This window comes from Agelaius phoeniceus, chromosome 3, assembly GCF_051311805.1.
Source record: "Agelaius phoeniceus isolate bAgePho1 chromosome 3, bAgePho1.hap1, whole genome shotgun sequence".
In the NCBI taxonomy this organism is placed as follows: Eukaryota; Metazoa; Chordata; class Aves; order Passeriformes; family Icteridae; genus Agelaius; species Agelaius phoeniceus.
Genome location: NC_135267.1, coordinates 60,164,876 through 60,191,665, shown reverse-complemented (window position 1 = coordinate 60,191,665; position 26,790 = coordinate 60,164,876). Strand labels below are relative to the sequence as shown.

The 26,790-nt window shown below is 39.2% G+C and overlaps 1 protein-coding gene across 1 annotated transcript; it reads right to left on the bottom strand.

The window, feature by feature from the left end:
- Positions 1 to 1,472: 1,472 nt before the first annotated feature.
- MYCT1 (MYC target 1) lies at positions 1,473 to 26,362 on the bottom strand. The gene is made up of 2 exons (XM_054630015.2): positions 26,113 to 26,362; positions 1,473 to 5,816 (listed from the first exon to the last, which is right to left on the bottom strand). The coding sequence occupies exons 1-2, from the start codon at positions 26,360 to 26,362 to the stop codon at positions 5,284 to 5,286; spliced, it is 783 nt and encodes a 260-aa protein (XP_054485990.2). The 3' UTR covers positions 1,473 to 5,283.
- Between the last annotated feature and the right edge of the window lie 428 nt (positions 26,363 to 26,790).

The window sequence follows — 26,790 nt, the reverse complement described above, 5'->3', positions numbered from 1 at the left end:
CAAGGCAATTCAAAATTTTTCTAAATGTTGTCTGCCACTCAGTAATGACAAAAAGGTGTCTGTATCTTTCCATGACATTTGCCCAAGGGATTAGGGGAAAAAAAAGAAAAAAAGATCCGTGCTTTGATGCTGGCAAACTAGTTCTAGAGAGCTTATCACACACAAACCAATCAATTCCTCAAAGTGATTTTCTATATAAGAAAATCTGTTTTGTTGTTCTGGCAGAACAACAAAAGAATGGGATAAAGTGAAGATTGTGTATTTTTATCTTCATACTTATCCACAGATAGATACTCTGGAACTAAATGGAGAAGCACTAAAGAAGAAAAGAAAATCTACAGTCTGTCTAGAAATGGTTTAAAGGGAATTCTTCCCTTTTATTAAAGAAACCCAACAACTTTAGAAGATCACCCGGATATACAGTATGGGAACAGGGCACAGGGACTCCTGCTTGCCTCTCCATGTACTCAAGCATTAACTGATCAGTCTAGGAGATTCATCTGATTTCAATGTGCTATTAATCATCAGCAACTTCTCCATACATGTCAAAGAAATGCATATCACTGCCAGCTGTGGTTTGTGCTCTTCTTAAGTTGGAACAAGAGAGCAGCATCATCCTTCCTTCATATACATCAACATGCTGCTATAAAATAAAGTGGATTTATATGGATGCAGGTCCCACATGAACTAGACAGGAATTATTTTGCATTCCAGTGCCTTTCCATACTGCTCCTAGTCATAGGCACATCAGACAGTTATGTCCTAAATCAGCAAATCCAATTTCCTGCTATCTCAGTCCCATCACTGTGCGTAATCCCTTTCATGATTAAGCTACTCTTGTTTAAAAGAACTCCTTGCTCTAAAATAGGGCAACTGCTCCTTCACAGCCCTCAGCACACAATCACTTGATTCTGCTGCTAAATAGATGAAAACATGTCTCTGATGCAGAATGTCTCCGGGAATGCAGACAGGAAACATGTTCACTGAAATAGCTCCTCAATCCAGTTCATGCCCATCAGGCGTTGCCACAGTCATGCACCAGTGTCGTCAGAAACCTGATGGAAGCCAAAAGCTTTCACAGAAGTCAAAAGCAGAAACAAGACTCACAAACCAGAATCCTCCAGAGTTGTTCCCTTAACCTGCAAACTGTTTGAGGGCAAAAGCATGGAATAAGGCACAGACCCCACCTGGCAGTGAGGCCAGAGATCTGTAGTGGAGTCACTGGTGTTGCTGCTGCTACAGTGTGAGACTGTTGCTTTGTATGCTTCAAAAAGAGCTGCTGCCAGCAGTGGTTCACCTATTGAGTGCTGCAGTAGTTTTCTCAGAAGTCTCTAGTCCAGCTAGTTGAAAAATACTGAGATGTAGCCAATATTAATATTAGATTGAAAAAGAGATTAGGATCCTGTCATCCTTTTTGGCATTCAGAAAGCTAAATATCAAAACAAAATCTTAAAGGAACTCCAAATACTCAATCCCTTTAAAAACTCGCTTTTATTAAGAGACCCAAATGAATACAAAAAGGTACAGATATTTTCCTTGAGTTTTAAGACTTTGTAAGTGTAGTTTCTAAAATATTGTTCTCAGTATTTTGAAGTTATATCAATGCCTTCTTCTTTAGTCTGCTCTGGACTTGCAGAGGTAAATTTCCAATTAGTGTTTTCTTTCTCTTTTTTTTTTGTTCCAGAAGCTGTACTGCATCATAGATATCACCTAATTTTATCAAATGCTTATAGGTCAGGGATCTGGCATGTGTCATTTCACCTCTGAGAGGATATTTCCAGTGAGCATAGTTTTCAGTGTATACTTAAGAATGGATTTTGAGATGATTCAAAAGCTTCATGATAAATTACAAGTGAACAAATGTGATTTGGCAAAAATACTGCATGTTTAGAGTGTTACAGTATGGTCATCAGCAGCTGTCCAAAGAGGTGGTCATCAGCTCTTCAGTGATGCAAGGTCAAGGAATATAGCATGAGCTACTTTTATAAATAAGATGGAACATAAATATTCTCTGACAAAGAGCTGTCAAGTCCTGCCTTCTGTATGAACCCATAACTGGAGTGACTTTTTGTGGACATGGACAATAACAGGATAGCATTTCTCTTCATGAGGAGGAGAAGTAGTTCTGGTTACTCAGAACAAGGTGTCAGGATATCTGGATGTTGATCAAAGTTCTGCCTATCAGTCCCTATGTGATTCTGGTAGCACCATTTTATTTGTATTACATGCAAAATAATTGTCAAGTTCAATTCATGCTTGTGAATGCTCTGAAATCTTGAAATCTGCAGTAACATGCTGTTTTAATTCAGCTCATCTTTCTAGTATTTTAAATTGAAATAAAAGATTCTTTCATCAAGCAAATATAATATTTTTTGCATATCAAACACACAATGATTCCTGAATCCCAGTGTTAATTTGGGGGTTGGTCCTGTGCAGTGTGCTTTGGTCCTAATGCAATAAAATGTGCATGAGTCCATTTAAGCATGAACCTTATAGTGATTGCCCTTTTGCTTAAAGCAAGCATTTGCTCAAACACAATGTGAATTGAAGCCGAAGCACTTAAAAAGCAGCGGATTTAAAACCTGTAAGCACTGTTACTTGTGAGAGACCTTCTCACTTGTAATCCATTGAAGCTGTTCTCATAGGGCAAATTCTGACCCTGACTTCAAAAAACATCTTCAGTTTTGGGGTGTTTCCCCACAGAAGCAAAGGAAGGAGGGAGTCCTCATTCACATTTCTAACTGTATCAGCTTGCATAATTAAAGATAATACTCTTCCCTTTAAAGGATCTTTTATGCAAATCACCATATTCATCATTAAGAAAAAACATGAGCTTGAGATTATAGCATCTAACTTTATTCCACATTCCGAAGCTTCCTGAATGCTTGCAAAACATTTCTTTCAGATGTGAAAACAAGTTTTAGGCTTCTGACAGTCATATTGGCTATGCACCAAACGTGTTTTTTTAGTCTCCCTAGTCCAGGGCACATAAGAAATGTTTCGATATACAGTGCAGATTTCAGGAGGAAAAAAATATACAGTGCATTTAAGCTTCCCTCTTTACAATGTTTACTAAATACAGTATAATACAAGTAATAATTGTGCTGTGGAAAATTCTACTGTAATGTAACGTGCACTTACAATCCAGAAGTAAAAATTTACTCATTTAAAATGATTTCACTCTCAAGGAACAAGCAGTTTTGGCCAGCTGGGTGCATGCTGGGTACACAGCTGGTAGGGTAAGTTGTCTCTTCCACAGTCCATAAAACCCACTAAACAAAAGGAGCATGCTTGAATTCTACTTTTTGTAGGCTGGTTAGAATAGGCTGCATCACCTATTCTATAAGAAGGACGCTTTGAACATATTTTTGCATGCAATGAAAATCTCTAAATGTAAAAAAAATTATTAATGAATGAAAAAGCATAAATTTCTTTCTTTCTCTCTTTCTTCAGAGGACTGCTATTTTAAGTTTGTAGCCTGTGATCAGCCAAATGCAGTGTTACAATCTTATCAGCAAGTTTTGGGTGTGCTAGAACCATAGTGTGCATAGTGAAATGCTCTGTAAACTCTGTAAATGGTTGTTCTTCTAGCAATGACATACATCTCTCCAGATGTGCTGCACACTAAAACAATGAAATCCAGTCAGTAAATAGTATGCAAAATAATTTGCCTTTACAATAAGGAATACTTGTTGTTTACAGTAAGTATTGCTTGAAGCTCAATGTTTTTAGCATTATTTGTGAATGGGTGGATATTGGGCTGGAATACTGCAGATCAGAGATCAATGCCAGTGTTTCCCAAAGGATGTTGACCTCAGCAAAGGGATGCATGCTGCCAGTCTCCAAAAGCCTGGAAAATCTGGGAGATGTTAAGCATTTTGCCCATTCTCAAAAGCTGCTGAATTTTTGTCTCTCCCAGAAGAGAGTCAAGAACTTGTTCTCCCTACAGAAGCCCCCTCAGAATCAGGAGTCCTGAGGTTGGTATTGCCCAAGCCTTTTAGAAACAACAGGCATATTTGCATTTGCAGTGTGGAGTGTGGCAGCTCCTCTACTTGTGGAAATTCTTCACCCTTAATTTGAAAAAATTTAACAGGAAACTCATACAATAAGACTTAATTTGGGTAAGACCCATTTGTCTCTGTTATTTCCAAATCCTGAACATTTGTCATATCACTGCAATTAGTCTCTACTAAGCCAGGGGTTAGCTTGACATGACACACATATAAAAGTCAAGAATACATGTAAGTCTCAACTAAATACTTCATCTTTATCTTCATATCCCAATTCATTATACAATCCCTGTATTCAGCCACAGATGTCTGAAATCTTGTTTTAGTGAAAGACAGGATTTCAATGAATAAAAGAAAGAATTAAACATTGGTACAATTTGAGAAAAAAACATTTGAAATAAGGAAATGACTAACCCCATAGGAAATCAGGAAACTTAATTAAAAAATAGTTGTCATTCATACTGCTTATCTGGATAGCCAGAGCTAGAAAAATGAAACATGAGGAGCTCTGCCCATACAGCCTCACTGGGTATTAAAACATGACTACCTGTTCTGCTGGCTGCAGACAGAAAAGTCTTTATAATTGTTATCATGCATTTAGTATGTTGTTCAAAACTTTGTTCATTAAGCTATATATACTTCACAATTTTTTTTCCCACACTGTGGGGAATTTGAAACAAGCATCCCTAATATGGGTCTTTTCAGATCAGATCTTTGCAATCAACAGAACAGGATGTCTACAGTAGCCAGGACTGCATCCTCTATGAGGTCTGCATCTAAGGTTCCTCAGACTGAAGCTCTTCTGGGGTTATAGCAAGAAAGTGGGTAACAGGAGTGCTCTGAAAATGTAACAAAAACATGTGAAATCAAAACTTCTTAAAACAAAAAAAGGAACAGTGACATTTGCATTGATGTGCTGTGTATATCAGTAATCTCTAGTATTATCTGTTTCTTCAAGAAATGATTTTGGTTTTATGTGGCAGCATTTTTCCCTCTAAAATAAAGAGACAATAGCTGCAATTAAAGATACAACACTATAAATATGCAAGCATACAGCAGAGCAGTAAATAAAAGCCAGCAGGGCAAAGACAAGTGATCTCTCAGACGGTGGGATGCTGGGCTCCATGAAATCACTTCTACATGCCTCTTGGCAAAGTATGTCCCCTCTGCAGCTGCAGATAGAGACTTCTCAGAGATCATCATGCACAGAAAATTGTTCAGATAATTGTGGTTCCACCTAAGATGTATCTATGTGTTTGCAGGAGGCTGAAGCTCAGGATTCTGGGAAAGCTTTTATGATGGTTTCATAGGCGGGAGGTGGGGTTTGCGTGGAGTGGCAGATGCGGAGGTTGTTGTTAGACCAGTGGAATTCAGGTCGAGTCAAGCTGTTGGTGGTGCTTGCCACAAGGGTTGTGGTGGTGTTTGTGGGAGTGAGGGTGATCAGCTGACTGTTCGTCTCCACAGGCAGGGGAGGACACTGCAGAAAAGGGTGGAAGGTGGATGCGCGGAAGCTGGACTTCCTGGGGAAGGAGTTGGCCTGCTCCAAGGAGGCTTGCCGCTGGAAGGTGAGGCTGGCCAGGCTGAGGTTGCTCCGACGTTCACAGCTGCTGTTGCGGTAAAATCCAGTCCTGCTGGCAGTGTGGCCATGGGAGGAGGGTCTGGACCGACGGCTGAAGGATGAGGGGCTCCCCTGGGAGATGTGGGCGCTAGCTCTGCGACGGGACAGGCAGGTGAAAAATGCCCAGATGATCCCTCCAATCACCAGTCCAATCACCATGGACACTGTGAAGGCTATTGTTATCTGCTCTGAAATACAGCAAAAATTAATCTCAAAGTTATTGAAGCAACTCTGAACGATATTCCTGCAAGGAAGTTAATTTAAAATGCCAGCCTCCTAAAAAGATGAAATGGCCCTTAGGTCTTAGTAACACATGAACTTCACAATACAAACACAACAATTGAAGGTTCTCTTACTACACAGTATTTGGGTGTTTTGTGGGGTTTGGGGTTTTTTCGGTGTTTTGTTTTGGTTTTGGGGGTTGTTTTGGTTTTTTTATTGGTTACTTATTTACTTTCCATAATTCAACAACATCCAGAAAATTAAAACAAGGAAATTCAAAAACGTATATTTAATATCAGTTTTTGTACCAAGGCAAGGAAACTCTTTAGCCTTTCCCAGAATCAGCCACTCACCAGCTCCAAGTGTTATAAAACTGCCAAGTATTTCCTTCTCTGGGCAGTAGGAGGTGTGGATTTATTCAGACTTGTCCTTCTGGTTATAGACCTTTATGGTCTGTGTGTATGTGTTTGCAAACTCACCTATTAAAACAGTGATGTACCCTCTGCCATGCTCTTAGTGGAGTAAGCTCTGTATTTATTACAACATGAGAACACTTCCCAGCCTTTTACTGCTGAGCAACAGATAGTTTAAATCCTCACAGTAATTAATGTAAATGACTATATCCTAAATAATTTTGGTCAGAGATAACCATTTGTAATACTAAGTGTCTTGAATATTTCCTATCCCCAATGACCAATTTAAAGATGGATTAATCTGCCATTAAGAAAAGTCAATTTCTAGCTCTTTTAGAAATGTTTTTAAAGCCTACAAGATCTGAAAAAGAACAAAAAGAAAAACAAAACCAATGGCTAGGATTTTTTTCTCTTGCACATGGTCTCACAGGATGGAGAGATGTGATTTTTCTTTGTATATTTCTAAGAAGAGGACAGTTACTTCAGAAAACTTCACTCGGTTTGCAACTGAGCACCAGCATTATTGCTGTTGTAAAAAGTCCAGAGATATACTTGTAATCCTGGATAAGGCCTGAAATAAATGCAAAACCTTTATAGATCCTCTCAAAATTCAAGAAGGGTTTGGATCTAAAACAAGAAGGAACACTATGTTGACAACTGGTGGAGCAAAGAGGGGATAAGCAAAAAAATATCCATGGGACACCTTGAAACATGTTTTTTCTGTCTGTACTGTTGTCTCATATCTGTGAAGCATTTTTGTGAGAAAGCAAAATGTGTTCATTAGATAGAGGAAGGTGAGTAACTCCTAGAGCATACTGAACAGCAGGCCCAATAACACTGTGCCAGACAGAAGGTATTAACTCCAGGACTGGGATGCACACATTAGAGGCCAGAAAATGCAAGCTGAGACTAGGCTCAGAATTTTCTAGCAGCCACTAAAGAGTTTCCTCTGAATTTATGGTGCTGTACAGTCATTTCCAAGCCCTATAATAATGACAGTGCATCTGAGTTGTGGGACTTGGCTAAAGCAGGTGCTGAAGATGCAAGGAGAATGAGCAGCCTGACTGATGGCTATGGAGAGCAGCCAGCACACCATGAAGAGGGAGGAGAGGTGCCAGGCAGGACTGATTTGCAGACAGAGGCACCTCAGTACTGGCACCCTGGAACAGATTTTTTTGTTTTAAGTCAGCCCTTAACTTAGGACAAGACACTTCAGGAAAGCGGAAAGAAGCATTATCTTTGCTTCCAGTAGAAGAAATGTACATGTTTATTAGTTAATTGCACTTTAAGAAGCAGTCATTATTATCTTCCTTATCTACCTTCTTACTCTTCTCCCTTCAGGGAAAAATTGCTTGTGCTGTGATTCATACTTGGAAGACTCACAATCCTACTGTTCCTGGCCTGTAACCTCTGCTTTCAGGTAGGCTTATAACATTATCCTTTTCAAATAAAGACTGGCAAGGATAATGCATTGGATATGGTTTCAGGGGGCTGCTCCCTCTCAGGAGAACTTTGGTGTCCTTTCCTTCCAAGACAGATCAGACTTGACTCTAAAAGACAAATTTTCTTTAAGCTCTAATTTCTACAACTCAAAAACTTTTGACTGGACACACTAAAGACAAAGGGTGACTGCCCTGTCTGCTTTCTACAAGAACCCACAAGCAGCATCCTGCACTGCAACTCTTGGCTTCAGATCAGATCACTTATCAGCAGCCTTCTTCTCACAAGCTCAGTGTGATTCTGCCCTTTATAAAACATCTTTAGAGACACAGCAGGACTTACTGTGCCCCTTTTGGTCAGGAATAGCTTATTATGCCATTTTAATAGATTGAATACATTCTGTTACTGCAAGTTCCTACTCATACTCCCAAAGGTGGGAAGGGAGAGCCAGGACTTGGTGACCTCCAGTTGAATAAACCCCAGGGGGAGTCCTGAAGACAGCACTTCCCACGCACTACTGCTGTCCCTGCATGGCTATGGGAGCAAGAAATAATCCTTTCTTGTGCTCATTTCTTCTGCACTTCAGCTCAAATGCTAGTTGGTTGTACTTGAGGCTGCCAAGGAATCCCCCAGGCACAGGGCTCTGTGCTGCCAATGGATATCCCTGCAACTCTTTGGGCTCTCAGCTGGCAAAGGGGATCTCCACGGGGCTCAGCAGCCTCCAGCATAAGCAGAAGCACAGCAAGCAGCACAAGTGTACCTGGCTCTAGGGTTGCACCATGGTGAGGATTTGTCCCTGTATCCCTTGAGTCATGATTTGCACCACCTGCACAATCTAACCAGAGTCTCACACTGTTAAAAGCAGAGAAGGGAATTGACAAAAGTATTGAGTGCAGCTCTTCAGTCCTTCCCACGTGCTGTTCCCCTGTGCTGGAGGTACAGCACAGACAATTATCCCTTTGGATAATGCCGTCATTTTCTTTAACTTGGTTAGTTCTTTTATTTCTCTATCTCCATATATGATGGAAAAATCAAGGGTCAAATTATTCCCTGATGAAGCACAGCTGGGTTCACACTGACTATTTCAGTTGCCAGGACTCCATATGTTCTCTTTTCCGTTTGGACCTACATTTAACCCCCTTGGTTCTTATTACAGAAATATCACTAGACCCATTGGTTACAGACATTTCATTTTTTCTCTTCCCAAAATCTCACTGACTTCAGTTGGAACAGTGGGTCACTATTGGGTGAAACTTGTTCTTTGCTTACTCCCTGCAGAGGATGAATTTCACAGAAATGTAAATCTGTTCTAAAACCTTATATTGTGGAATTGTAAATCTATGCCCATTGATTTCCTCTTTAGAATGTCCAACAATCACAGCCCTGAGGTACATTGGAGAAAATATTATCAAACAGAGAAAAAGATCAAAGACAGAGTGGGACTTGCTGCACCTAGGATTTTGAGTGGAACATCTGGCCTTCACCAAATTGTTTTTCTCTTCCTTAATCTGGGCAGTGCCAGAGCAGAGCTAGCCTTCGGGGGGAGTCAGGATGACACTGATACAAAGTGTCTCCCAAGGGGCCATTGTAATAACTTACGGTTTCCTGAGAGCTGTGCCTGTCATTCTGTCCTCTGCTTTTAAGGAAAACAGTAAAAAGAAAGATCTGGGGATAAGTTAGGGATGCTGCTAATAACAACAACTACCCAGGGCCCAGTCCCCTAAATATGTTTTTGATCTGGATGTTTTCAGGCTGCTCACACTGCCTGCTTTATTTGATTGTGCCACAACAGAAAAGATTTGATAACTCACCTCAGTCAATTCTCCACTCTCACCTGTAACACCAGCTGAGGTGAAGAACAAAGGCTTTTAACAACAATGCAGGACAGACTTTGAGGTACAAAGTCAGAAATGAAAGGCTAAGGTAAAAAAGCAATTGGATATCTTAGCCACTTTACTTTTCTATCTGTGGGACTTCCAAATGATGATACAAAAAAGGTTGGCATTTCAGAACCCACAGTAACACCCATAACTTCTTAATGTTACCCCCAGATGTGAACATTAAGTCAGCACATTTGTCAACCCAACATCTATCCAGATCAGGCAATTTCTTCTGAAGTCTCTCTGTTTCCTCATCTCTAGTTTCTGCATGCAGTGTTATGGAAATGTGGTACTACAGGTTTGTGCAGGGGATTATTGCATCTGCTGTGCAAAACCTTTTCTTGGTCATTGAAGCTTTCTTTAAAAATTTCATAACTTTCCATGAACTATATATATTAAGGGATAGCATATATCCTATCAAATTGATAACTCCTGGCAAGTGCTCATCTCTTGACAGAATCTACACTGGAGAAATTTAGACACAATTTAAACATCACATTAGTAACATGTGATGATAGACTGGCTGATAAGATGTTTTTCCTAGGACTGGGCCCTGAAAATTTTTTTCCCATCTGGCCAGGGCACCTGAAGCAGAATCAACCAAAGGTGGCTCATACCAATCAGTAAGTCTTGTCAGAAGTGTACTATGTTCTCTTCTTCCTCTCTTTGGGTTTACCTCACTGAAAAATAGCAACAAAATCCCTACCTATTTCAGTCTCTGAAATACCCAAAATCTTCATAAAATAGATTTGATTTTTGTGACAGAGTCTCCTACTTCTATCATGTAGGCTTGCAGGATTCTTGCAGACATACCAGGGCAACTTTTACTTCTGTGAATTTCCTTTTCTTTCATTTTATGGACCACATCAGCCATCCCTTTGAATTCAAAACACATTTGTGTTGGGGATTCATTTTCCCACAGAATCTCTCTCTTGCCCTCAGCTCTGGCTGCAATGAGCTGCAATAGGACTTTGTTCCTTGACCTCAGGAAATCCTTGGGAGCTGTATATTTCCTATACCGTTATGGTAAGTTCCCCAAGGTGTAAAATTAAGGTGGACACAGGATCTTCCTTCCCCCATGCTCACAAATATATACTTTGGAAAACTTTACAGCTGGCCATAGTGAGAGAATAGTACCTTTCAAAATCATGTAAGCAGCCCCCCCAATGAGAGCATCTCAGAGCATGAACCAGGGTAGGGTGGAGGAAGATAGGAGAAAGTACTGAATGCAAGGGAAAGAGAAATGGAAAAGACTCTTTTTGCTAGCTCTCTCTCCTTTATGTGATGTCATATGCCAGCTCCTCAAAACTTGTTTAAGTTGGTAAGCATTCCTCTCCCTACATGCACACACATTTGCACCAGCAACTTCAGCTTGCCTTGCCCCAAAGCTGAAAAGTCTTGGTAACTAGTAGAGGGTTTGATTTCAAATATCAAAAAATCAGCTCAGCCTTTTTTTTACCGAGATTTTCTTTTCCCAAAATGAAAGCTCGGTGGCAAAAGCAGGTATAAAACACATGCAGACCAGGAGGGGAATTCATACCTCATTCATCCATTGCACAGCTTAGTATAGAGCACCAGCTAGTGTACTAAAGCATGAATTGCAGTCCACATTTTACAAAGCTATTAACCTGACAGTATCAATGGTTCAGACACTATTTTTGAGGAGTGCCAGGTTTCAAGCGAAGTTCAGCTGTCATTAGCAGAGGATCATAACAGAGCCTCTTCTGTGCAAAACCAGACTGGACCAGCCAGGGTTCTTTAGAGCTTGAACAAACTCACAGCAACTTCCTCACAGCTCCAGTGTTAAGGACACCTTCTTGTCTGAGCAACCAGGAGCCACTCCGGCAGTGACACTCACACCACCAGAGCTGGGACAGAAACCCTTTCACAGCTACACCCCCTGACCCACACAATCAGACCAGGTTTCCTTACCAGCTCAACCCCTGGTGTCCCACAGCAGAGTCTCAGAACTCTAGATCCTAAAAATCATTTGATCAAGATGCAATAACAAAATAACAGCCTCCAAGAGGGAACCCAGAACAAAGGAAACTCTAGGCTTCTATGCCCTCATAGTCTAAGGGTGGGAAAATCTGGGGTGCTTGGCTCCTACTGTCTCAAAGAGTCCAAGTCCAATCCTGTGGCAGGGTCACAGGTCCCTGGGCCCATTTTTTATGCAAAGGGTCAGCAGGTCACAGGCTCCTGCCTTGGGCTCAGCCTCCTGCCCCCCAGAACACAGCCTGCAGCTGTTCCTGCAGCTGCACCCCAAGCTACCTGCACTGAGTGGATTCCTCAACAATAGCAAATGTACAGCTCTAATCTGGACAGGCTACAGCTACCCATCCTCATGTATCCCAGGCAACGAGTTGGGAAATGAAGTACACCTGGGGCCCAAAGAGCCACTACTTCTTCCCACCACAGAAGGCTTGAAATAAGTAGCAATACTTGAAATTTTATGCTGGTTCTACCAGCTCCAAGAAATAATTTTAAAGCTGGGGCTAGTATCAGTAGCCAACTCCTGTGCTACTGTTGTCATGCTGAGCTCAAAAAAGCAATTTCTTTATATCTGACAAGTGTTGATATTACTATCTTCCCAATTGCCACTAATTGTGTTACCAAAACAGCCTCTCATTAATCATTTGTAGGCAGCCCATGATTCAGTTGGGTGGATGAATCAGTTGCTGCGTAATATCAGCCAGCTGTGATCTTAGTCATGGAAAAACTTCAAGAAACTTCACACATGACTCTTGTAAGATGACTGAGGGACAGGCTGCAGCACAAATTGGTTCGGGTAGTTGTGATGTCCAGAAAACAGAATCTGTAGGGGAAAATTAGCCAAAAGAAAAGCAGACTGTGCAGGCATAAGAACTAATAAGTGAGATAGAGTTGCTGCCAGAAATATCAGAGCTCTGCATTCAGACACAAACTTGCTAAAGGGGTGTTTTATTCAGCCTGTGCTACTGCAAGATTAACAGCAACAGAGAGTAATTCTCCCACTTCACCTAATAACAGGCTTTTTCATGTCCACAGCAGATAAAATAAGAAGTGTTGAGTTTAAAATAAAGCAAAGGAAATTAAAAATCTGTTTCTAGCTATGAGAACAGGTAAGAACTAGCATAGGTTATCCAGGCATGTAGTGCATCCATCCCCAGTAAAGATTTTAAAAAGCAACATCAGTCAATCCTGTTAAACCTGTCTTGAAAACAGAAGGTACAACAAATGACAGCTCAAGGTCCACACTGACATAACTTTGTGCAGTTTCTAAGATTTTCATCAATCAGGTTAAGAAAATGGGCTCCAGAAGCATCAAAAGTTATTAATTAAATGACAAGTTTAAAAAAGAAAAAAAAAAAAAAGGTAGTCCATGCTTTTGGATCAATGCTCCTTTTGAAATGCAGAGGGGCTGGTTGTTCATCAGAGGGTTAACGTCACAAATGAGGAACCTATCTAGGAACAAGATTGCCCTCTGTTGGAAACTGATGCTGGAATCGAAACTATACAGAAACCACCTTCATTCTGGTAAAACAGGGAGCCAGAAAAAGCTATTGAAAAACATTCCAATGGAAGATTACAGAGATTTTCTTAGTACCTCAAAAACCAGAAAAATTCTGAATTGCATCACCACAAACACTTAGTGCTAGCATTTTGCAGAGGCTTTGAAAGTGAAGTAAACCAAGGCATAGCAAAAGTGTTCAGAATTTTAAAGATGTAAAGCTTGCACAGTTTTGTACCTTGATGCAAATATCTGCAATCAGGGAGGAGCATAAGGCTAAGTCTGTTTTTAAATTTATATTTCTTGACATCCACAGTTATATCCAGAATGATCTTCATGGACCAGAGTACATTTGCTTTGATTACTAATATAATTCATTGTGATAAAAAGCCAGAGGAGTGGAATATGCCATCTCAATATCCCACAAACCAACTCAGAATTAATGATGTTCCCCTTGATATTACTGGCAGTTGATTTTTAATGGAATGACAAATAAAGAGTAATTGTAAAAATCAGAAGGAAACATCTAAGATAGAGATGTCAGCCTGTTTAATTTAATGCCTTTGGCACAACTATGTAAAACAAAGCAAAGATTCCTTCAGGCGTACTTTGTTACTATGTGGTTTCATTGTGATTCCTAATGCATAACAAAAGCAGTAATAGAGTTTGATCATTTCCGCATATGCAGCAAGCAATCCTCTGGCCAGACTTCTTACCCACCTCACAAAAGCACAGCTAAGCTATAGGGCCTCTTTATAAACCTAAATCAAACACTAAATCACAGTCTGATACAGAACAATATGGCATTATACTTATTACTTAATTGATTAAAATAATTTACACCTGAGAATAAGGAATCTCATATATGGACAGACCTTAAAATTAATCAGAATTTTCTAAAACTTTTAAAATTAAGGATGAAATACTGAAATATGTAGCCTAGATTTAAGAAAACTGAAGACATCCAGAGGTGGAACATAACACAAGTGTTTGAAGATGTTATTGGGAAGAATGTGAGGAATATATAGAAAACATCCTCATTCCCACCATAGTAATTCTTTAGTCAGTCCCTGATCCAGATACAGCTTCAGGTGGAGCTCGCTCTTACTTTAAGAACCCACAAAAGCCAGGAATTATACTGGAAGTCCAAGTCTTATAAGAATATAAAGAATATTTCAAAAGATTCAGAGTAAGAAAGCACACTCTGAGTGCCTGGAGACACTAGCTACACTAGAAAAGAAGGGTGACATTTCAGCCTTCCCAGTGCATCCTCTACAGAGTGGCTCCCAAGGCAGTGCTGGCAGTAGTGCTGAAAGCTCTGCTCATGTCCCTGTGAGGCTCAAGAGTCCCTTTCTGTCACCTGAGGCAAGACCTTGTTTCTGCTCCTTGCTTTTGGCAGTGCAATCTCTCTCCCTCTCCCCCTGCAACCTGCTCATCTGTTTCCCTGTTTCCCAGGAGAGGAGCAATCTCCCCTTTACAGTTCCATAGCTCTTACTCTCCCTTTTGAATACACACCATGTATTTAGCAAAATATTGGAAGGTAACCCTTCCTATGGCAGACAACTTGGAACTAGATGATCTTTAAATTCCCTTCCAAGCCAAACCATTCTATGATTCTATGATTAACATAGATAGAATTAATGAAATGTGCAGCATGGTGTCTTGGCAGAAGTTGAAAGAAATTTACTGAGGCTCAAAATTGTGACGTTTCTCCAAGAGAGTCCTTTCTCACTCATAACATACTGCCTTTGAAATACTTCCACAGTGTGTTCTGCTGACAGCTGACTTCTGCATTTCTTGTTCAGAAATAGACATTATTAAAAATACTGCTTACTGCTCTATTTACAATCTCATTATTTTTTGAGATTGCTAAAACAAGGACCTTCTTCAGGTGAAAATTTAAAAAGATGTACAAAGTCAAAGAATAGAAGGAAGAGCTGTTTGTGAACTTGCTGAATACTTTTCTGAAGTATCCAATAAATAAGTATTCAAGGAGCAGGAATAGTGATCTACATTTTTTTTTCACTACAGTAATACCTGACCTACAACCAGAAATGCAAAAAAATCTCCTGATGCACGTCTTCCTCTGGAAAGAGTTGTAATAGTGAGCATTTTGAGAACACAGAAGTATGTTTATATGTGATAGTACTGTACTCTTCAGTTATTTACCTGAGGTTCAAAACCTGTTCTTTCTTTATCCTAGTACTTTCTGGGTGAACATCAATCTGTTTGAGAGAGTGCACCAAATATTTCTATGAACATCTATATCAGTGTGGGCTAAGAGATCCAATGAGGTAGCAGTCATAAAAAATCTGTGCAACCAGAAGATAAGAAATGCTGACATAATTTCTAAATGAATGGATCACTGATCAGAAGTATTAGTCAACTCTTCTTGACCCAGGACAAAAAGATTTAGTCAACTCTTCTTGATCCAGGCTGGAGAAAGTATGAAGTGGGATGTTGTGCTTGTCTCATATGAGCCAGTAGTGTCTGAGACGCTGTATTGGTACCAGGCTGGCCCAGGTCCTGCTTGCCCTCAGATTCATACACTTTTCAATTAACAGAGCCATCAATGGCTTCCTTCTTTGTTTATATTGTGCCTGCATAACTTATGCACTTCCCACAGAAGTCACGTGTTTGCTGAGTTGATTCATCTTCCATTACCCTAGATAGCAGAGAGATGGTTTTGATGTAACATAATTTTTAAAAGCAAAAAGTTTAAAATTAACAAATGTCACTCAAATGGTGAAACATGTCATAAGTGTGTGTTAGGATGCTGGATTGTGAAAGCAAATGTCTGAAATAGGGAATTAATTTTCTCCTGCAAATAAGGTGCCGGAGAAGCAAGGCAGAGTCCTCTGGTGAGAAACAGAAACTGCCATGGATCTTTCCTTCAGCAAGCATTTGTCAGATCCCAAAGAAGTTTATATGTTATATTAAACCATCTATTTTTTTTCTCTTCCCCATTTATTTTGCTGAAAATTTCCCAGATGTTATTTTATAACAATGCTGTATATATTTGTATTGTTGATGGAATTTTCGTTGTGGTCATTTAACAGATAAATCTTAAAATACAATTGTCTCATCTTCAATATGTGAAAATCAAATTAATGTATTTCCTGCCTCTTCAAGTAGGAGGGAATAAATTGTGTTAGAAGAATAGTTTCTGTTTGCTTGGTGCAAATTCAGTACAATAAGCACAATACATTTCAAAATCAGAATAAGTACATTTTTGTATAAGTGAAACTTCCTCCTTGAGAAGCAGGGGAAAATTACATTGTTGATAAATGTTGATAGTCTTCTCTGACTATTTTAAAATTTTCTTTTATTTTTTTCCAGAAAAAAGGAAATGGCTATTAAATGAAAATAATCTTAGTAAGAAAAAGATTCAGTCTTGAGCCTTGATTTTGCCTTGTGCTCCTATTTTTTGATTTTGGACATTTCATTCCTCCTCCATGCTTCAGATTAATCTTCTGTATAAGGGAGATGGTACCACACACAGCCAGTCATATGGCTCACAAAGGTTTTAACAAATATTATAAACTTATTTAACTCCTGTTTAAAATGAATTACAAGGGTAAAATGGGAAATTGTGTATAAATACAGAGCATTTTCCTTCAATAAGTTCTGCAAGAAGAACTGAAGCAGAACCATGGCACCCACAGTGTGCTGACCAGCAATTGTGAGTATGAACACTCTCAAGCTCTAGCAGGTGACCATGCAGCCTCAGGGCATTTGTCCTGGGGAGAACACAGAGCCCTAAGTTGCTTTGGTTTGTGACACTTTCACATTCCAAAACATTTCCTGGTGTAGTGCATGAAAGAAGAAATAGACTTTGTTTCCTACAGACCAGATTTCTGCATTTGGTGGGTAAAGAATGATGCTTCTGGCAGCTCATGTAACAACAAGCAGCACCATATAATCAGTCAATAATGTAGGTGTAATTGCTAAAATGTGTGCATGCTGTGTGCTTGATTATTATTTAAATAATACTCTGAAAAACCTTTTCCTTTTCTTTGTACTACCTCAGGTTTGTATCCTTCCTGCTAAAGATGGCAAAGCATTTGATAAATCAATGGCTGCATAGTGGGGTGGGTAAAGCAGAAAAGCAGTAATTGGGATGCCACAAAACACAGCCTGAGGATGACAGACTCACTTTAAAAGAATAATTTATATACCAGGAAGAAATCATGCTCCGAATAGACAGAATGCAAGAATAAGACCGGTCTCTTCTCTTCGTGACATAGTTTGCTGCTTTCATCCAACTACAGTAATAATATTCTTTTCTTTGGGCTTGCCAGAATAAGGGCAAAGAAAAAAACAAGTTCCTCATTAGTATCTACTTTTATCTCTCTGACAGGCTTGCATATAAGATCTTGGAATGCATTTACATATTAACTTTTTCGGTCTAAGCCTCTCTCAGTCAGACTTTCTCAATATCTGACTATTGTTATTGTCCCCTTCACTTCAGTAACAGAAGCCAAAACTTTCATGTGTTCATCAAATCTTTTACCTAATATAAAAATACACAGAATGATAATAAATTTGGGATAGTTTGATAATTCTTGCCCTTCAGAAGACAGTATATGTTTCTGAAGCAAAACAGCACGGCCACTCCAACAAACAGTACCACCATGTGCAGGAGAAGTCTAAGTGAGAAGTTGCATACAGATCAGCTCTTCCCAAACACAGCTGGGGGGAACAGGAACATGGGACATCTTGAAGCTGAGAAGGGGAAGATGAGCAATGTCTTCATTTTTAATTACATAATGGATCATGGATTTATTTCTTTTTTATATGAAAATATTTCTGGCGGACTTCAGATGAGGAGCCAGGGACCTTGAGTGTTACAAAAGAATAAGATTCATTTCTGTCATGCTGGCACTGCAGAGCTGATGTTCAAATGCAGTTGCTGCCATTGGTAACTCCTCACCATCACATGCTGTTTTTTATCTTCCACACCCTTGTTGCCATTGCTCTCAGTATCATCACTATTTATGTGACTGCTGTGTCCTCTTTGAGTCACTGGCCCAGGCTGCTCTGCCGCTGCCTTGTGACACATCCCAAGTCAGCTCAGGGGAAGTGGAAAGGGGAAGATCTTCTGGTGAAGTTGACCTGATAGATAGGACAATAAAGTCTTCCTTGTAGAGATCTTAAGAGATTCAAGCAGAGGAAAGGTGGTGTGTGTGTGGGTCTCACTTGCCCTAGAAGTTTTCTGGCAACCATGTTTTCTGTTCCAATTATGTGGCATACTTAAATCAGCTTCAGACTACTTGATCACTTGATATGTGATTTACTTATGTGATATTTTCTATATCTCTATCACAGGATTGTCATGCAGATCAGTATCTCATCTGAAGTGGAAAAGAAAGCAACTGAAATATCTTTAGCTCTGGAAGCCATGCAGCAAAAGTTACTCTGATGCTGCTGGGCCTGTGAGGATGCACAATCCTACAGCCCTTTCCAAGACGGGGGGCGGGGGGGGAAAGGCTGTCTTAGTTCTTATATAGGTGAAGCTGAATTTTACTGGTGTTAACCTGTGTTCTCAGGGTCTTTCTGATGTCCCAGTGTGTGACATTTGTAACAAAAGCAAAACTGGCCCCTATTCTAAAAACTCTGCTGAGATGTATGGGATTTTCATAGTCCTGATTTCTGCAAATTTAGTGTGCAGGGATACTGCTATTGTTCTTCATCAATTGAACAAGGTTACTCATTCAAGGTAAACCTGGAAATATGGCTTCACTATTAAATTTATGGCATCATGTAGCATTTCACTGAGGAGCAGGAAGGTCCTCTAGATTTAAATCTGGTAATAAGAAGGGAAACATTTCAAGGATTAAAAATTAAAATAAAGATCTCACTGTCTTTCATAGTGTTGTTTAAATGCATCATATTTTATATCTGTGTTGTACATCTGCTTCTCAGCTAAATCTACTTGAAATAATCAGTGTGTTTACAGGAAGCCTTTGCAAAGCCAGAGATGCCTTTCTATCTAATCATGTGTCATATTTTACCTCATAATTTTTCTCTTGAGAACATTCTTATGAAGAAGCACTGGGAAAGGATCTCTGATTTTCAAATAGGGACCTGAAATATTCTATCCATTCTATCTGATACCATCTTCTCTACCAGAAACCCAACCAAAAATCTGTCTTCCACTATGCCTATTTCCAAAAACTTATTAAAGGGAATCCAGCTTATTCTAAGTTCAATTTGCCTGTAGGAAAATAAGACAATTCAATTTCTCAGTGAATTTGGGAAGAATAAAGGTATTTTACTCCATGTTAAGAACCTTGGCTCAGGAGTCTGCATACATTTTGAAGTTGATAAAAATTTCTCATAGGAGGAGTGTGAGAAAGCTTTATGTCACCATTGCCTTTACTCAACACAGCTACACATCCACTAAGCCAGGTATGCTTCCAGGTGTCTTATTTGACAGAATTGGAAATCTGCAGTCCCAAGGACATGGTCTGTCCACACAAGACTGACACAAAGGTGTATAGGCATTCCCTACTTCTGTCTGCACTAGACCTTGTAGTATGCACTCATACCAATCACACATTTTTGCATATACTTTAAGGAAATTTTGGTCTAATTAGTCCATCTGACCAACATCTCCTGGGCTAAGAAAAAAGGCTGTATTTTTCAGCCAGTTTTCCTGGCCATTTCATATAGTGAATTCTCAGAGTTTTCTGACTAAACTAGGAAATCCCTCCTTATTATTTACTGTTTTATGTTAGACTACTTCTCCATGGGGTTGCCCAAATTCACATGCCACTGACTGATACTAGAATAAAACAATGAGGAAGGCATTTAGATTATACACTCTTCAAAACAAGGTCTTATTCTACCATCAGTAGATGTACTTGGCTTTGAAATAAGAATGCAAGATAAACTGCTACTTGTTATTAGAAGACATAAGAGTATGGAAAGGTAGTTTGAGTAATAAAATTTTTGCCTTTTTTAAAGGCTCCATCTTGAATGAGTAAAGGAAAAAATCTTAGTCAGTGAAAGGTTGGGCAAGCAATAAAGAACTATGACTCCAGAAAATTTGTAATAGCAAATCTGGAAGTATGAGCTATTTATTTGATTGTAAAAAGTAGGTGAGGATTCAGAAGAAATGTTTGTTCACAATTAACTCTCATATCAACTCCATAACTCCATATCAACTTACGGACACTGCTCAATGTCTGTTCGATTATTTGAGCCCCTTAATATCATAGACCATGAGCTAAAATCCCAAGCTGAAAGTCCTGAGCTGTGGATCGGTAACCCTGATGAGGTAGAATTCAAACTCTGAGATTCTAGTGTTAAGTAGACTTGCTAAAACAGTGCTTGATAAAGCCCTCTGGGAAATCTGAGCAGGAGAGTGGTTGCTGTAGATAGTGTCAGTGTATGCCAGATGGGGAGCTGCAGATTCAGATGCATTTTGCATATATATTATATGGCTGGCTGTCACACAGGAAAGGTTTTAGTACAGGCTCCTGACCAAAGAACTCAGATATATTCCTTCAGATATGTCTGACTTCACCAGATCAATATGGTTCATTCCTTCCTCTGATAACATTTCCTTAGATCTTTCTGCTCCTTTCCCTCCAATTCACCATATATTAATGAATTTGACTTGCTTTTCATTTTTATTCTTATTGGGTAATCATAACTGGTTTTTGTATAACATTTTAACTAAATGCTAAAATGCAATGAGGGTAAAGAAATTAAAAATCGGCAATATCAGTTATCACTGGAATTCAATTTTCATTTACTGTCCCCAGTTGTAAGGCATTATCCTTACTTTAGGTCTCTGTTTTCTAAGAGCACCTATTATTTTGGAGTCCTATTATTTTGGATAAGCGCTGTAAGGAATTATTCCCTAAAACACCTCAACAGGATTGCATGATGAGGTTGAAAGAAAGCATTTTGTCTCTCTGTCTCTGTTCTCCTATTGGGGCTGCTTCCAGCACAGGAGCCTGTAAAGTCTGAAGTCATCTGACTCCAGCATGATAATTTCAAAAGGAAAAAGCTCATTTTTCCACATCCCATTTCTAAACTTTTGTAGACATTAGTGATTTAACCCAAAGACTCTGCAGAAAGAGATTCTATCTCCTGGGAAAAAATTTATTCCTTGTGCTATGAATTCTTTATGATGTGTGATATGCTGCCAAAGATTGCACTTTTAAAATTACTGGGGGTTTTTCCAAATCACAGAGAACTGACAAAACAAAAGACAAACTGTAAGGAAAAACTTCCAGTGATGCAGTGTCTTCAATGACCTTGCTCTATTTTGGCTCATTGCCATGAATTAAAATACCAGGAAGAATGAATGCACACACTGGGGTGATTTTGAAAAGGGAGAAAAGAGAATTGAAGAATAATAACAAGTCAGGAAATACAGCCTTGAGGTTGATAGAGCACCTGAATCCAAAGCTCTAATTTTGTTTTGTTCTCCTCCCTCTTTTTTCCAGTTCAACCCTGAAGGTTTTCTCTACAAAGAGCAAATCTTCAGTGGTGTAAATCATCTGCAAGTGTTTCTATGTCACAACTTTACTTCCTCCTTTCTGCCGGGAAGGGAGTTGCATTGTCAGCTTATTGAAATCCTCTGCCCTATTAGCAATGCCAGGATAAAAGCCCTCTGTGTGACTCTGGTTCAAAGACACTGGTCTTTTTCAGTCATCAGACTAGGAACAGTAGTGGTCTGTAAAAAGATCCCACTGACACATCTGCTGTCAGGTGCTCCACAGCTGGCTCCAGCCTGCAGTCTTTCTGTGTGCACATCTCCAGCAGGACAGCTGGGGCAGGGCCCAGAGCCTTTTTGGTGCTGCTAAAGTATGAATGGAAAGTGTGCACAGTATGGGAACAGGAGCAAAGGGAATGAGGGCAGACCAGCCAGTGGCTCTGCTGGAAATGGGCGGACACAGACATCCAAGTGTAAGCCAAGAGGTTTAACCTGCTGCACCACACAGGTCACCACAAATGCTGCTTTTCCTACCTGCAGGAACAGGGCTGGATCTCTTGCTTATGCTTCAACACTGCCATGAATGCCACGCATGAAGGATCCCAGAAGAGCAATCATGTCCCATGGCTGTCTAGGCTGGACTTTGCAGTGCCCAGCAGCTGTAATACTGATTGTGCCAGTGCTGCCCTTCACAAGTATTACTCCAGTGCACAAAGGGAGTGATGCACACCCTTAACCACCATTACTGCTACACCAGTAACATGATAAACACAGCATGAGGCATTAGAATATGCTCATCCCTAATGCCATTTTCTTCAGCAGTGCACATGGTCTGACTTCTTTCAAACAAACAGACACATTTTAATGAGGAGAAGACCAGTGGGTTGAGGGAGAGACTAGGCAAAACTTGATATATTTTAAACCATGGGTGCATTTGTAGCTTATGAGGCCAAGCAATAATGCCTATAGTGTGTGCCAAGCAGTTTGCTATCTCAAAATGCTGGAAGCCAGCTGATATATGGCATTATTTCCACACACCAAACAAATAACACCCTGGATTCTGATTCAAGAAAAGAAAAATTGTCCTTCATGTTTTTAAGTTATTAAATGTTAAAGTTGCATTTTTAAATAGACACTTGAGTAAAACTAGACTGAAGGGTAGTCTAGGGATCTAAGTTAATGTTGATTAAAATCTGCTTGCACTTTTTCTCTCTGCTATTGTCACATTGATCAAATGTACTATTTAAATTAAATTTCCTGATCTGAAATTATATTGCTATCTATGCTGAAGAAATAGGATTGCCTTGAAGACATTTATTGTATTTACTTGTGTGCAACTGAAAATGCTTTTAGGAATTACAAGAAATGCACTCCTGGTTTAAGTGGAAACATCTTTGCTCCCGCTGTTATCTTATAAATCAAAATGAACTCAATAAAGTCTATATTAAAACAGTAAAAAGTGAGATTATTTGTTGATGAATGGGTATCAAACCTTGAATTTCTCACTCAGCTATTATTAAGCCTCCTTTTGAAACTAGTAATAAAAAATATAATCCAGACTCTCTGTCTACAGTTACAATGTGATATCAGCAGTGCTGAAGTTCAGCAGGGACTGCCTTTAAGTGCTTGCTTCTCTTGTTACCTCTTCCAAAGTACCACACCATGGATTCCCACTGCAAAGGAGGTGGGCAGCAGCTACAAAGCTTCACAGAAGCTGGCACCTGATAGAAATGAGTTCCTGCATCCTGGCAGTAGCTCAGACAACATATCTGAAACAGACATGGATATCTACAAAGACTTTGCAAAACATCTGTAGTAGGAAAAAGCCCTAGCCAAGTGAGAGTCAGGATCTAAATTTTTTGCTTATGACACATTACACAGAGGACATTTGCTGACAGGGCCAGGAGTTCTATCATAAACTCATTAATTTAAAACAGAAGAACAGTTTGATATTTTTCTTTTCCTAGCAGAAGTGATTTTAGGCCAGCAAAACATCTTTTTTGCTTCCTTTGTTTTCCTCCACTGCATAATTTAGCATTCCAAAAATACTGCAGATTTATGATGGTGGCATCTGAATTCAAAGAAGAATTCCTGCAAGGTCTACAGCAAAGCAGTACAGTTATTAACTCTCCAGTCTGGCACTGATTGTAAACAGAACTTGCAAAATCAGCTTGTACTGATTTTTTAAAATATTATCATTTTTTAAGATCTTTTCATGAGAAAAAGGGTTCAGACTACTTAGACAACTCACACAGAATGACTCATACTGAGGTGTTTATATCTTGTTTTTCTCTACACAGCTTGCTTAAGGCATGCTTGCACTGGTCTGGAGCAACTGTAAAATGATTTATATGTGCTCACACATAAGTAAGCAGAGAACAGCTTATTTGTTCATTGTTCTAAAATTCTTAGTCAGTTTTAAGAAGCTATTGTGTGAAGTTATCACTGGAAACTGGACAGCTATAGAAAACAGGATGCCTGTATATTTTCCAGCATAGGGAACCAGTTGTTAGACCATAGATGGTTTATAAAATCATGAGATTAAATATCATTATGAACAGTTGCTTTGACTGTTTTTACAGCACTGATTTTTTTCTCACGAACTTAGTCCCTCTCAGCAAACTTTTGTGCCTATGCTGAAGTTTACACTTTGGCTGAGTCCATGGAAGATGCTGAGAAGTCACACATACAGGGAGAAAAAATGGTAATGTAGTAACATTCATAGTACTAATTGGTGGATGGCTTAGAAAACAGCCTTTAAGCCATGTCCTAAAAACTCAGTTCGAAGTACTGCATTCTTATTTAATAAAGAACTAAATGCTATTTAGATCTATTATGTGTAGGTTTGGTTTTGTTTGTTTTTTTTTACCTCAAGTCATGTATCTCCAGGATATCAGGAAACACACTTCTATCATTTTAAGTGATGTTTCCATACAGTGAGCTTATGTCAGTCATCATCTTCTAACATAGACTATAAAGTCACCTTTCCTAGTCTACCATACACGATGTACCTACAGGAAATAAAGAGAAAATTATATTCACTCCTCTAAAATCTAGCAGAAAAGTAAGAAAAATCTGAGAGGCATCTTCCCTTTCAAGAACCATGAAAGCTCTTCACAAAAAATCAATTTTCTGAGCTTCATCTGCTGTCAGAGCTTAAGCAAATGGGATGTGATCAGGGCTGGGTACAGTGTCAGACGGGCCAGGTGAGCAAAGAGGACGAAAGGAGGTGCTGGCCCTTTCAGCAATAACTCTGATAAGGTGTGTCCTGCTCTGTGTTGTCAAATGCAGCAAGTTTTTTTTCTGAAACAGCCATTTTAGAATTATATCCATCTTCACGGTAAAAAAAGATTGTTGTTCTTCAGAGTCCAGCAGACAACCTCCAGACAAAAAACTCAGAAACAGTAATAACTCTAATTTTTCCACAGTTAATCTGCAAGTGTTTATCAAAGATAAATATCAGTACTCTACTATTTAGATGCTCACAGAGTACTGATAAATATCAGTACTCTACTCTAAGAGTATCAGTACTCTACTCTTTAGCCCAATACACAAAAATTGATTCTTTTGTGGTCTCTCAGTAGGAAAATATATGTATGACTGCAGGAAGCCTAGATGGCATTCAACAGATTCTTGTTCCTCATGACAAGAAAGGAAAGGGACTTCTTTCCATCCACTTGTATGGGGGTTTTTTTCCACTCTTTTCCAGTGGCACATCTGTGCAACTGAAGTATTTTGCTGATGCATATTATTTTTTAGTTTTAAGTAGTGGTCAGATTCCTGGAGGGATCATTGCTCAATAGCAATAATACAATAGAGAAAAACAGATATGTAATTAATTCTAAGCTAATTGCTAATAAATCTTAAGATTAAACGTAGCAAGCAACATAAGGAATCTTTGGAGGGAAAGATTTTCCACAGCAATTGCATGGAATCCTTTAAGTTCAAATCAATTAATCTAATTACCCTGAATGAATTTCAGTATAACATATACTTTCACCTCAAACTGTACATTTCAGTTTATGAACTGTTCCCAGATTTGGATGAAAGAAAATAGCCATAATGGATAATAAACAAAATACAGACTGAGGTAAAAATAAGGAAAATCTCACCATAAGGCGGCACAACAAATTACAAATAACTTTTCATTGTGGAGGAATAAGAGTTTATTCCAAATGTTGGAACACATTTAGCCTTTGCTACCCCATTTTCATCAAGAGATGAAACAGATCATGTCTGCTGTGTAGGTACATCCATTAAGCAGTTGAGAATGTCTACCTGGTCTGACTATTGATTGAAGTCAATGGACACCTTTTCAACCGACTTCAGTAATGAGCTTTTACAAACAATCAATTTTGCCCTGGCAGCTTCTGCTGTCTTCATTCATTTAAAAACATGATAAAACTTTGTCAAAGAAACATTTGGAAAACAGTCTTATCACTGCAGGAAATACAAAACCTATTCATTACTCTTTGCATCCAAGATTGAGCTTGAAAATATATACAGGTACATTTTAAGGCAATCCACAACAAATATATGCATCTACATTAGGAATATATTCTGGAAAAAAAAAATCAATATCCTTACCCCAAAACTTTGGTGGCCATGTGACTGGAGTAAAAGTACTGTTCCTATCCATAACATCCAAATAGCAAATACAGAACGGTACGTCCACAGAGGAGCAATAGTTTTCTGAATTTTGAGATTTCTGCAATAGAAGCAAAGGTTTTGTGCTGCCACAGAACTGTGTTGTTTGCCTGGAAGGAAATGGATGTATCACATTTCCTGCTTCTGGACTCGAATTAGTAAGTGCTTGCCTTATCTTGGAACACCACATGGTTCCCGAGACAGGGAAGTAGTTTCCTTCTCGTCATTTCCTCAGTCAGAGCAATTTGACTCAGAACAATACCAAATCACCTCCTTCTCTGAAAGTTTTTGAACTCCAAAAGTCCAGAGATAGAGAGGTGAAAATTCCTTTTTCTTTTCTTTAAGGATTTTCTATGTTGAAGATATTCCTTCAACATCCAAAAGTACTTGTATATGGGTAGGAATTTTCAGTAAGAAAGAAATGCATCAAGAGGTTTTTAATGGACACCAATTCTTTAGGATATTAATTTAGGGTATGAGGATGGTTTAGTATTCACCATTGTTCCTTGGCTGGTTTGAGGAATTAGCTGGGCCTGACAGTGCAACTGTAAATTTTTTCCTTTCCACACCCCATTCTGAAATATGAGTTCCCTGGAACACAAACAGGCTTTGAGCTAA